At 50.4% G+C, this 11,933-nt stretch overlaps 5 protein-coding genes across 5 annotated transcripts; 3 read left to right on the forward strand and 2 right to left on the reverse strand.

The window, feature by feature from the left end:
* Positions 1-375: 375 nt before the first annotated feature.
* RRP45 (3'-5'-exoribonuclease) lies at positions 376-1,308 on the forward strand (the record flags this gene model as incomplete). Its single annotated transcript, XM_064869274.1, has 2 exons — positions 376-542; positions 591-1,308. 2 exons carry the CDS (start codon positions 376-378, stop codon positions 1,306-1,308), a joined length of 885 nt encoding a protein of 294 aa, XP_064734771.1.
* A 646-nt stretch (positions 1,309-1,954) lies between these two features.
* DRS2 (aminophospholipid translocase) lies at positions 1,955-6,048 on the forward strand (the record flags this gene model as incomplete). Its single annotated transcript, XM_064869275.1, has 2 exons — positions 1,955-5,158; positions 5,209-6,048. 2 exons carry the CDS (start codon positions 1,955-1,957, stop codon positions 6,046-6,048), a joined length of 4,044 nt encoding a protein of 1,347 aa, XP_064734772.1.
* A 990-nt stretch (positions 6,049-7,038) lies between these two features.
* Positions 7,039-7,347, reverse strand: PMZ80_000826 (uncharacterized protein; the record flags this gene model as incomplete). The annotated part of the gene is made up of 1 exon (XM_064869276.1): positions 7,039-7,347. One exon carries the CDS (start codon positions 7,345-7,347, stop codon positions 7,039-7,041), a length of 309 nt encoding a protein of 102 aa, XP_064734773.1.
* Positions 7,348-8,304: 957 nt separating this feature from the next.
* ISC1 (phospholipase C type enzyme) lies at positions 8,305-9,816 on the reverse strand (the record flags this gene model as incomplete). Its single annotated transcript, XM_064869277.1, has 1 exon — positions 8,305-9,816. One exon carries the CDS (start codon positions 9,814-9,816, stop codon positions 8,305-8,307), a length of 1,512 nt encoding a protein of 503 aa, XP_064734774.1.
* Positions 9,817-10,245: 429 nt separating this feature from the next.
* On the forward strand, positions 10,246-11,646 carry PMZ80_000828 (uncharacterized protein; the record flags this gene model as incomplete). The annotated part of the gene is made up of 1 exon (XM_064869278.1): positions 10,246-11,646. The coding sequence occupies one exon, from the start codon at positions 10,246-10,248 to the stop codon at positions 11,644-11,646; it is 1,401 nt and encodes a 466-aa protein (XP_064734775.1).
* Between the last annotated feature and the right edge of the window lie 287 nt (positions 11,647-11,933).

Genomic DNA, 11,933 nt, shown 5'->3' on the forward strand with positions numbered 1-11,933 from the left:
GATATCTGGCGCACGTCTCGCTGCAGGGCAATAAAGTAAAAGAATTGACACTGCCGTTTGCTGCAGAAAATAATAAGAAGCTGGTAAGGCTGGAAATTAGCGAGTTCGCGTGGTGAGGCTGAAACAAAAAGACGGCCGGGGGCACACCGGAGGCTCCACCTGAAAAGATGGTTTGCTGCAATGAAGAAGAGTCTTGATGTTGAGAGGCAGCAAAGAATATCGGCTGTGGTTAGAAGTGACTTGTGGAGGGCACCAATCAATATTCGAATGCTTCAATCTGAGCAAGAGCAACCATGAGTTTTGTGCCGCACCTGCTGCTCCGAACCAAAACCATCTTGACTCTGGACAAATAAAAAGTGCCGGAGATCAGAAAACATGCCACGAGCAATCGACATCTCGAACGTCGAGAAGACGTTCATACTCGAAGCCTTAGCAACCTCACACCTACGTCTAGATGGCCGCCCATCGGATCAATTTAGGGACGTTACTCTGTCCTTCGGAGCACAGCTTGGCACAGTCACAATCAGCATTGGCAAGACGAGGTACGAGGCTTCTGACAACCTATGCGACACGATCTGATGATGGCGCAGGGTAAACGTTCAAATATCAGCGGAGGTCACCAAGCCATCTGAGGAGCGCAAGTTCGATGGCATATTCACCGTCACTACCGAACTCAGTCCAATCGCATCTCCAGCATTCGAGATTGGCCGGCCAAACGAGCAGGAGGTCATCCTATCACGCATTCTTGAGAAGGCTATACGGCGATCACGAGCAATCGATACCGAATCCCTCTGCATAGTGGCTGGTCAGAAATGCTGGTCAGTTCGTGCTGATGTTCATGTCTTGGATTTCGATGGCGGACTTATCGATGCATGCTGCATGGCCACTATGGCTGCACTGTATCATTTTCGACGACCTGATGTGTCTGTTGATGGGGAGAGAGTCACGATACATACCATGGCAGAACGCGTACCTGTGCCGCTAAGCATTCTTCATTCGCCAATTTGCGTTACTTTCAGCTTCTTTGGGGATGGATCGGTCACTTTGCTCGATGCGACGGCGAAGGAAGAACAGGTTCGAGAGGCAGAGTTGATCATTACCGCCAATGATTTTGAGGTGTGTCAGGTGGCGAAGCATGGTGGGAGGTCGATTGATCCGGCTCTGGTGATGAAGTCTTTCCAGGTGGCTGTCGGCAAAGCGCGCGAGATGAATAAGCTCATTCGTATGAGGCTAGCAGAAGATGCTTCGGCAAGAGGTGTTCAAGAGCTGTCGGCAGAGAATGATCGTGGGGAGCCACCAGTCGGGTAGGAAACAATGCAACTTCTACCATGCGAACGTAACCGCATTCTCTCTCGTATAGCCATCTTTAGCTGAGCACTGCGACCGTGATCAGTGACAGGGGGTGCTCCGGGGATGATAATTAACCATTAAAGTGGTTACTTAAAAGGAGACGAAGTCGCACAGCATTGATCAGTACATAGGCACCGAATCACTCTTGGTATACCAGTATCATTGACGTCCGTTCCTATCGTGTCTCGACTGCCAGCATTTATGATATTTCTGCGGTAGCCATGTTATAGCTGCTAGCTTATAGTTGATGGCACGTACTGCGAGTGTGGAGGTTGCCGGGGTACGAGCAGGCCGCATCCAATTGAAATTGTCTGTGGCTCGTGCTGACATTGAAGCTAACAAGGCACTGCATGGTGGGCCTTACAAGCCCCAGGGAACAGCGAGCGGTGCCATTGCAACGTTTCAGGTGGCCGTCAAACGAGCACTGCCCGTGCCTTCAACTTGTGCTGCGCATTGCAAACGTCTCAAGTAAATTTAGATTTACTATACCATCATCACCATATCGACAGTTCAAGTCGCGTATTCAAGGCCAAAACACCACGTCGGATGCATAATGGAAGAGGACGAATGAGAAGGACGAAGCGATTAGGAACCTCCATAAGCCATGGCCGCAAGGCCGAACAATGGTAACAGTAATGCTGCCGGAGGTGATTTACTGGGTCTAGACGACTCGCAGCCTGCATACAATACCGGCCAAGGGCCACCCGTCGACGACAACGAACTATTAAACCGCTTCGATATAGACGATTCCGACCAAGCGCAGCCTAGACCGTCCACGAGCTACGATGACTTCGTCGGGGGACGACCGGCAGGTCAACAACATGGTCAGTCGCAGTCACAGATGGGGTCCCAGCCTAGACCACCAAATGCGCCATATCTGGAGAACCAAAGGGCATACTCACAGACCTCCGACCTACACAATATAAATCGCTACGATGATGACCTGAGCACGGAGGACTACAATTCGACCTACAAGTACTATGATGGCAGGACGTCGGACGACCAAATACCGGGTGGAGGAGTGCATGTGGTCAAGCATGGTCATGACAGAAATCGCAGCAGTCTGATGAGCATGGGAGGTCTGGTAGATCGTGCAAGAGGCATGCTGACCCAGAGGGAGGACTACTCTGACATGAATCTGCCCTTGACCGAACGGAGAGTCGATACCGCTGGTACAGATGAGCTTCCAAGCCATGAAGAGAAGAAGAAGTTCAGCTTGAACACCATAACATCCATATTCAAGCGCAAGAAGGTCGATCCTGCCACCTTAGGCCCCCGAATCATCATGCTCAACGACCCAGCGACAAACAAGTCAAATGGTTGGGTTGACAACCACATCTCAACTCAAAAATACAACGTCGCAACTTTCCTTCCAAAATTCTTGTACGAACAGTTCTCTAAATATGCAAACTTGTTCTTCTTATTCACCGCCATTCTCCAGCAAATACCCAATGTATCGCCCACAAACCGGTATACAACCATTGTACCCTTGTTCATTGTGCTCCTGGTATCTGCCATCAAGGAATACTACGAAGATTACAAGAGACAAATGTCAGACAAGTCCCTGAACGACTCAAAAGCGCGAGTACTGAAGGGCGGCGTATTCGAGGAAACGAAGTGGATCAACGTGGCTGTTGGCGATGTCATAAGAGTCGAGTCTGAAGAGCCATTTCCAGCTGACATTGTACTTTTCTCGAGCTCCGAGCCAGAGGGGTTGTGCTATATCGAAACCGCTAATTTAGATGGGGAGACGAATCTGAAGATCAAGCAAGCTATCCCCGAAACTACTTACCTGCTCAACCCGAACGACTTGGGTCGCCTGACTGGCAAGATTCGGTCAGAGCAACCAAACAACAGCCTGTATACCTACGAAGCCACACTCACTGCTAGTCTGCAGAGCGGGCAGAAGGAGTTGCCCTTGACGCCAGAACAGCTGCTATTGAGAGGCGCCACACTGCGCAATACTCCATGGATTCATGGTATTGTAGTCTTTACTGGCCACGAAACAAAATTGATGAGAAACGCTACGGCGACACCGATCAAGCGGACAGATGTCGAGAGGATGCTGAATAGGCAGATCCTTATGTTGGTGATAATATTGCTGATACTCAGTGTCATAAGCACAGTTGGCGACATCATCATTCAATCAACCTCGAGAAGCAAATTGGGATATCTTGATCTACCAAACTTCAATGCCGCGAGTCAATTCTTCCTCGATATCTTCACCTATTGGGTTTTGTACTCCAATCTGGTGCCCATTTCACTCTTTGTCACACTTGAGCTGGTGAAGTACTATCAAGCGCTCCTGATCAATACCGATCTCGATATTTACTATCCAGATACAGATACTCCAGCTATTTGCCGCACATCATCTTTGGTCGAAGAGCTTGGACAGATCGAGTACATCTTCTCAGACAAGACAGGAACTTTAACCTGCAACATGATGGAATTTAGGCAGTGCTCCATAGGCGGAATTCAGTATGCTATCGTTGTGCCTGAGGACCGCAGAGCAAATGGACCCGATGACCTGTCGGGCGTCCATGATTTCAAGCAACTCAAGGAGAACATGCACACCCACGAGTCAAGTTTCGCTATCCATCATTTCATGGCTCTGCTCGCTACATGTCATACCGTCATTCCTGAACGAAAGGACGAGAAGAGTGAAATCAAATACCAAGCAGCATCTCCCGATGAAGGTGCACTTGTGGAAGGCGCCGTACTTATGGGCCACAAATTCGTTGCCAGAAAACCACGATCAGTCATTATCGAGGTCGAAGGACAGGAGGCCGAATATCAGCTTCTAGCAGTTTGCGAGTTCAATTCGACCAGGAAGCGTATGTCGACGATATTCCGATGTCCTGATGGCAAAATTAGAATCTATTGCAAAGGTGCTGATACCGTCATTCTCGAGAGGTTGTCAAAAAACAACCAAATCGTTGATGCCACGTTACAGCATCTCGAAGACTATGCTACAGAAGGCTTGAGAACATTATGTCTCGCCATGCGTGAGATTTCAGAGGACGAGTTTCAGAAGTGGCAGCAGATTTACGAAAAGGCAGCCACAACTGTGGGCGGCAACCGAGCAGATGAGCTAGACAAAGCAGCAGAGGTTATCGAGCATGATCTCACATTGCTAGGTGCGACTGCTATCGAAGATCGGCTGCAAGATGGAGTTCCAGACACAATTCATACCTTGCAAACAGCAGGCATCAAAGTATGGGTATTGACGGGTGATCGACAAGAAACAGCCATCAATATCGGAATGAGTTGCAAGCTGATCAGCGAAGACATGACGCTGCTCATCGTTAACGAAGAGAATCCAGCAGCAACGCGTGACAATATACAGAAGAAACTCGACGCAGTGAACAGCCAGCAATCAACTGGTGGTGAGCACGATGTGCTTGCCTTGGTCATCGATGGCAAGTCCTTGACCTTTGCTCTCGAGAAAGACATGGAAAAGCTCTTCTTAGATCTGGCAGTCAAGTGCCGGGCCGTCATCTGCTGCCGTGTTTCGCCTCTGCAAAAAGCATTAGTCGTCAAGCTGGTCAAGCGACACGTCAAAGCCCTAACACTAGCAATCGGCGATGGCGCGAACGATGTATCCATGATTCAAGCAGCACATGTAGGAGTTGGTATCAGCGGTGTTGAAGGTCTACAGGCAGCTCGAAGTGCAGATGTAGCTATCGGTCAGTTCCGCTACCTGCGGAAGTTACTGCTCGTTCACGGCATCTGGAGTTACCAGAGGATTAGCAAGGTCATCTTGTACTCGTTTTACAAGAACATTGCCATGTTCATGACTCAATTCTGGGTAAGTTGCACCGTCCGCATTAGACTCAACACTCCACTGACCATATATAGTACTCCTTCCAAAACGCCTTCTCCGGCCAAGTCATCTTCGAATCCTGGCTCCTCTCCTTCTACAACGTCTTCTTCACCGTCCTTCCCCCCTTCGCAATGGGCATCTTCGACCAATTCATCAGCGCCCGCCTCCTGGACCGCTACCCGCAACTCTACCAACTCGGCCAAAAAGGCACATTCTTCCGCATGCACTCCTTCTGGTCCTGGGTCGGCAACGGCTTCTACCACTCCATCATCGCCTACATCTTCAGCACCTACATCTTCAACGAAGACGGCATCATGTCCGATGGGAAAGCCGCCGGCCACTGGGTATGGGGTATGAGTACCTACACCGCGATCCTGCTCGTTGTCCTCGGCAAGGCGGCCCTAATCACAAACATCTGGACGAAATACCACGTCATCGCCATACCAGGCTCCTTCATCGTCTGGCTGGTTCTGTTCCCAGCGTACTCCTATGGTGCTCCCGCCATAAGTTCCGGCTTCAGCACCGAGCTCTACGGGATCATCCCCGTGATCTTCAGCAACCCCTCCTTCTACGCTATGTGTTTGCTCCTCCCGCCTGCGTGCTTACTGCGGGACTTCGCCTGGAAGTACGCGAAAAGGATGTACTTCCCGCAGGCGTACCACCATATCCAGGAGATACAGAAATATAATGTTCAGGACTACCGGCCACGAATGGAGCAGTTCCAGAAGGCGGTGAGGAAGGTGAGGCAGGTGCAGAGGATGAGGAAGCAGAGAGGGTATGCGTTCAGTGCGGGGGATGAGATGGGGCAGCAGACGAGGTTGTTAACTGCTTATGATACGACGAGGGGGAGGGGGCAGTATGGGGAGGCGTTGTGAGTGGGTGGGTGGGTGGTTTGGGAGATGTTGCTGATGGATGGAGTGGGTTGATGAATGGATGGATGAATGAATATTTGTGGCTTGTGGGATGTGTATAGTTCTTTGAGCTGGTGCGAGGTGCTTGGCGTAAGACTGTGCTGCTACTGCCTCATGCATTGCCTTGCGAGGACTGGCTCGGAAGTCTCTTGATTGCATATGGAAGATTGAAGGACGATGCCGGATTGAATCTGTTTGCGAACTACCTTGCGTGCTCCCCGGCCTCTCAATTACAGTGAGCAATAGAAAGTCGTGCCTTGAACTTGACTGCCGCTTGTGTTCTTCTCAACAGAGGACGCCTGTTTTCAACCACTTGTAGAGTACATAGGCGTGAACAAGAACGAGTAGTGAAAGCGCGAGCTTCCCTTTATCTTGTATTTTCGTATGCAAAGGTGACTCGTTTGATTCACTTTCGTCAAGAAGTTGCTTCTACACGTCTTCTCCTTCATTGTCAGCATCCAAGCAGGTATCACTAGAAAGAGGCAAGTGCGATATCAAGGGTCCCATGAGGCTGCTAGCGATTTACCGACCGTGCTTACTGTTTCGGGGGTGGCTGTTGCGCTGTGGATCATCTCAACGCTGGAAGAGATTGAGTAGCAAGGAGATTCGATCAGCGCCTTCTCAGTCCGTCGACAAGAACCCGAGGAGCAGCTGTGCAGAGAATGAGAGGAAAAGGAGAAGAACAGGAGACATAGCAAGAAGTCCGAAGTATCAGATTTGTGTTGGATCTTGACTAGAACGGAATGTTCGGATAGAATCTGGGTTGCTATTCCTCGTGCTTCGAAGCATACACATTCGCGTACTCATCTTGCAGCACTCTCATCGTGGCCGAACGCGTCGCGCACATAACATAGATCGTAACCAGCATTGGCGTATCCCTCGTATCCCTGCCACCCTCCCTCGTGATACTGTAGTAATGTGTGTTTGCTTGTAGGGACGCGTCTGACTACTTGTTTACTTCCTTGTTCTCGCGGTCTTGCCATCAGTGCCATTCATCTTCTTTGCGCCTGCGGCCTTCTTGCCTGGCTTGCGCGTAACGGTACCCTCGGCCTTCTCGAGTGCGCCTTCGGCTTTGTCCTTGATATTTGGCTTTCTCTTGGTCTTGGCCACGCCTGCGCCTGTGGTGCTCTTCTTGGTAGTGGCTTTCTTGGCGGCTGGCTTGCGTGTTGTGGTGGTGGCTTTGGGCTTGCGCTCAGGTATCGTGGAAACGGCTGCTGCGACGCGAGGCTTGGAGTTGCCGGTTGAGGCGCGTGTTGCGGCCATTGCGACGGAGGTGTTGAGGTTGAGAAGTACTTTGTGACTGAACAAGATTTGTTCGTTGTGAAGCTGCGACGGTAGCTATCGAGGTGCAGTGTCAGCTATGTCTCGAAAGAGTCGTGTTTAAGCCAGGATAGATTGCGCATGAAATTGAGGAAGACCTTGACAAAAGAGGAAGAGAAGATTGCGAAACCGGGTGGAAAGGATCAGTTATATATACGCGACCGAAGATAAATCATCTGATAGCGTGTATATGGTGACACTTTGCGACGCGCAGGCAGCGAACCAGAAGGAGCTGATCCGCTGATCGCAAGCTGGGGAAGGCAGATAAGGCGATGACATGTGAACACGTACCTTGGTGAGAATGTCTGTAATGAACACCAAAAATTCCCAGCTTGTGAATAAATGCTATGCGACCGTGCCAGAAAGATTCGCGATCGAAAAGAGAGCGGTGTTGTGGTGGAAAAAGGTCGAGAAAGTTGGCGGGTAGAGGGGTCGCGCCCGGTCTTATAAGCTGGAAGCTGGAAGTTTGGGGGGACTCGCCCGAAGGTTGATCACAACAACAATCAGTCACGCCAACTCGACTCGTGTTCCTCGCCCACTGGCATTTCGAAAACGTTCCAGCACGTTAATTCTTTTATTCTTCCTTTCAGAGACCTCTGCTTTACTCAATCTCATGCTCTTCATGTTGCGTATGCTCACAGGTTTTCGGCATGATTGGTGTTGCGACCAACTCGCATAAGCGCTGAACACCGACAGCGCTTGTTCCATGATACGAGCTTGATGCTTTGACCTGATTACAACAGAAAAGTGCGGCAACTCAGGCAAGAATAGTAACCACAAAAAGCAGGATCCCAACGTTTTCGAAGTCGTTCGGCATGTTGCTGTTGCCACTGGGTGGTACCGATGCTGTGTTTCGGTGCACGTTTGGCAGCTGTGTCGGCTATAGCATGTTCCTTTCGCTCAATCATACCAATCCTGAAGAGGTCTTTCTTCGACAGCAGGTCCGCCATCGAGCGAAAGCGCATTTCGCACTTCCCATTCAAATTCGTTCAATGCACGTAGCTCGGACCCAACGAACAGTCCACCGATCAGGCCATCGATGGTACCTGCCATAATGCCGAGCGTGCTGATAAGCAAGAGGATGAAAGCCACGTAGTTGTAAGTTGACCACCACACAGCCACAAAGCTGCTAATGGAGAACAGAGCTGAGCCGATGAAGTGAAGAAGTCGCCACCGTCGCTGCTTGCGCTCTCTCAGGGTATATTTCTCGATCATAGCAAGGATCCGCTCGTAGAATGATGGTGCAATTGTTGTCTTGGTGCGCTCGTTGGAGACAACATTGTCAAGGTCCTTCTCCTCCATGCTAACGATATCTGCCGTAACACTGTCGCTTCGTGGACGCTGCAACGGACCTTGCGCCTCAACCTCGAGCAGTGGCTGAGTGTTAGATGTGCTGCGAACAATCGTTGCCTCGACTGCAAAGTGATCGCTAAGGGAACAACGAATACTGGGATGCCTTTCAGTGAGCACAACTCCCGCATGTTTGACCTTCCAGCCGTCGTTCAGACCACCGAAGAAGATATAGTCGAGCCTCTTCGCGCGTGGATCAGGCTCTGACATTGCAACTTCCCGGTCTTGACCCTTGTCGAGAGCTTTTCTATGAGCCTCATTCCATCGCCAAGTATTGAATACGGTATCGCAAGTATGCCCATGCTCGTGTAAACTTTCCTTGACATCAGGCATTGTTGCCAATTGCAGCCTACTACGCCTGTCAGCTTCGGCCACATCGATGCTTGCGCCGACACTGCTACCAGGCTTGAGCTGTCGCCACACATCTACGACATCCCCCCGGCTCTCGATCAAGACATGGGCAAAACTCATTGGCACCATGTTGAAATCACCAAGGCCGACCACAAGACTCCCTCTAGCTCTTGCATCTTTCATCAGCTTCGCAATCTCCCATGCTTGCGCAGTCCGATGGCAGATGTAGCTGTCGTTTGGCTCCTTCTCGTACGGTGCGTGCAGATGCGTGTTGAATACCTCGATGAGCTGCTTAGTGGGTAGCTGTAGCTTCGCGCACGCCACGCCCTTGCCGACAAACCAATCTCCGCGGAAGAATGCTGTTGGCCGTCCATTCAGAGGATAGCGGAACATAGACGATTCGACGATCGGGAAGCGGCTAAGGATGACTAGGCCTCCACCGAAAATGCCAGAATGGTAAAACTTCCCATACGGTAGCACCGAAGAGGTAGCATCTCGAATGGCTTGGTAGTCAGAGTACGTCCAGCATTCCTGAAGACCGACGATATCGAGTGGTGGCTCATGGACTGATAGGCGCTTGCCAATTTCGGAAAGTCGTTCCGAACGATACTTCGAGAGATATTTCAAGCCCCAGCAGTTCAGAGTGAGAATATGCAACGAAGACGGATCTGTCATCCCATAACTTTGCGGATGGGTCGATGAGACTGGCATCCCTTCTAGTAGACGATTCGACTCAAGGTCCTGTGAACTTGATGTCTCGGAATCATAGGCTCCTGGATCTATGCTCGAAATGCCAAGCTCCTCATCTTCGTTCCGACCAAACATTCGACACTATCGAAGACGATTGGAAATGAGTGGATTTGATCGCATGTCGACAATCATTCAGCTGGATGAAATGGTGTCAATAGCTTGCATACGCTATGATCCTGGATACTGAACAATGAGTAGGAGATGACAGAAATTCAGAAATTGAATCATCGATTGGCTCGCCGCCGACGTGCCAATCAAAATAGCCTCGTGACGTCACGTGCACACGGACCTACTCGACTCAGCAAGGCTGTACACCAAACCTGCCAATTTAGGAGCTGTGAAGGACCCATAGCTCTATCCATCACCATCTGGCTTGCTCGATAGTCCATCATGTCGGCCACCGCACAGCTTCCAGCAGAGATCCTCTTCCTCATAGCAGCTCACTGCGGACGAGATGAGCTGAAAAGCCTACGACTAACGGACCATGCATTCTTGACAGCTGCCACAGAGCACCTGTTCCGAGAGCTTCATATCTCGCCTAACACCCTCAGCTTTGACCGTGCGCACAATGTGACTGAGCACAGTCATTTGGGCAAGCATGTAAAGAGCCTTGTATATCATTACGGCCTGCTAGAAGACGCTTATCCAGATCTCGAGGCATTCAGGCGTGAGTGGCGCCCAGCTGGTGCAAGCGACACACTCAGAGATCCCTCAGAACTGATCGCGAGTGTGGAACGGAGTTACCAATGTTATCTGGAGGAAACAAGTGGACAACGGGATTTCCAAGAGGTCCGCAAGGAGGAAGACGAGCTCAAGCGCCTTGCAGCATGTCTGCCTAATAACCTGGAGTCTATCAGCACACTTCTGGACGATGTCAAACCTTTCACCGAGCTACACGATTACATTGGTAGCCGCGTTGGAATGGCAGCAGCAGCCGACGATTATGGAGATGGACGGTTCTGTAAACTCTTTAAAGCAGTTGCGGATAAATCGCTGCGAAAAGTATCTGCAAGGTCATTACAGTGGCCCGATCTAGAATTCATCAATGGACCACCTGGAGAGGAAATTCGACAATACAGGAGATGCTTGCGCAAGCTCAAATATCTAGAAATGGGTATCTACAACGCCCTGAACGATTTTGAATTTGAGGACGACGAAGACAAGGATGAATACATGTACTCCGTCGACAAATTGGGCATCTTCCTGCGAGAGGCTTCGAGCCTGACTACATTGAAGCTCGATTTTGAAGAATTGCCTTTTGAAAGTCATGCGGACGAGATGCTTCCGATCTCCTACACCATCTTCAAATACCGTTGGCCAGAGCTGCGTGAGTTGAAGCTCGAAGCTGTCTGTGCGCATGAGCATGGCCTCGTCAGCTTTCTTGCTTCACATCAAGGTACTCTAGAAAAGCTGTGTCTGGGGGACATAGAGTTGGTCGAGGAGCAGGGTAAGGCTTCTTCAGTACTCACCTTGTTTCAAGCCATTCGCGAATCTCTGCGTTTGCGGGAATGCAAGATTACTGGGAACTTCACAAACCGTGTAGATCAGGCTTGGTACGTAGATACCGAGTACCACCGACAGAACTGCTTCCGAGATCAGCTTGAGGCTTATATGACTCGTCGAGACCTCCACGACATGGCAGATATGCAGGCTTTGCCCGACAACGAGATTCAGAAATGTTGGGATACTGGTGTCCGTCTCGAGCTCTGGTTGCATAAAGTGACGGATACTTACCCACTTTTTTGCGACGGTTCGTGGTATTGGTGTCCTGAACTTCTGGCAGATGGTTAGGTGGCATGTATTGAAATACAATCAAATACAATCACCACAGTCATATTTCGGAACAGATTCGAATCAAAGATGTATCCGACATTTATACCTTAGTCAAAGCACGTCAGGAAATTGCGCACCCCTGTTGACGACATTCATCAGTGGTGCCGTCTACTATTGCAGCTGAGCCTCTCCTCGCCAACGCACTTCCCTGGGCAGGTGCGAATTCCCCTGGCTGCAGAGGCTGGACGGGCGCCGATTGCACTTGCTGTGAGCAGCAGCCGTTCTGCGCCTGCCATGTACTTCGG

The sequence above is a fragment of the Knufia obscura genome (assembly GCF_036327395.1).
Source record: "Knufia obscura strain CCFEE 5817 isolate CBS 148926 chromosome Unknown scaffold_1, whole genome shotgun sequence".
NCBI lineage: Eukaryota > Fungi > Ascomycota > Eurotiomycetes > Chaetothyriales > Trichomeriaceae > Knufia > Knufia obscura.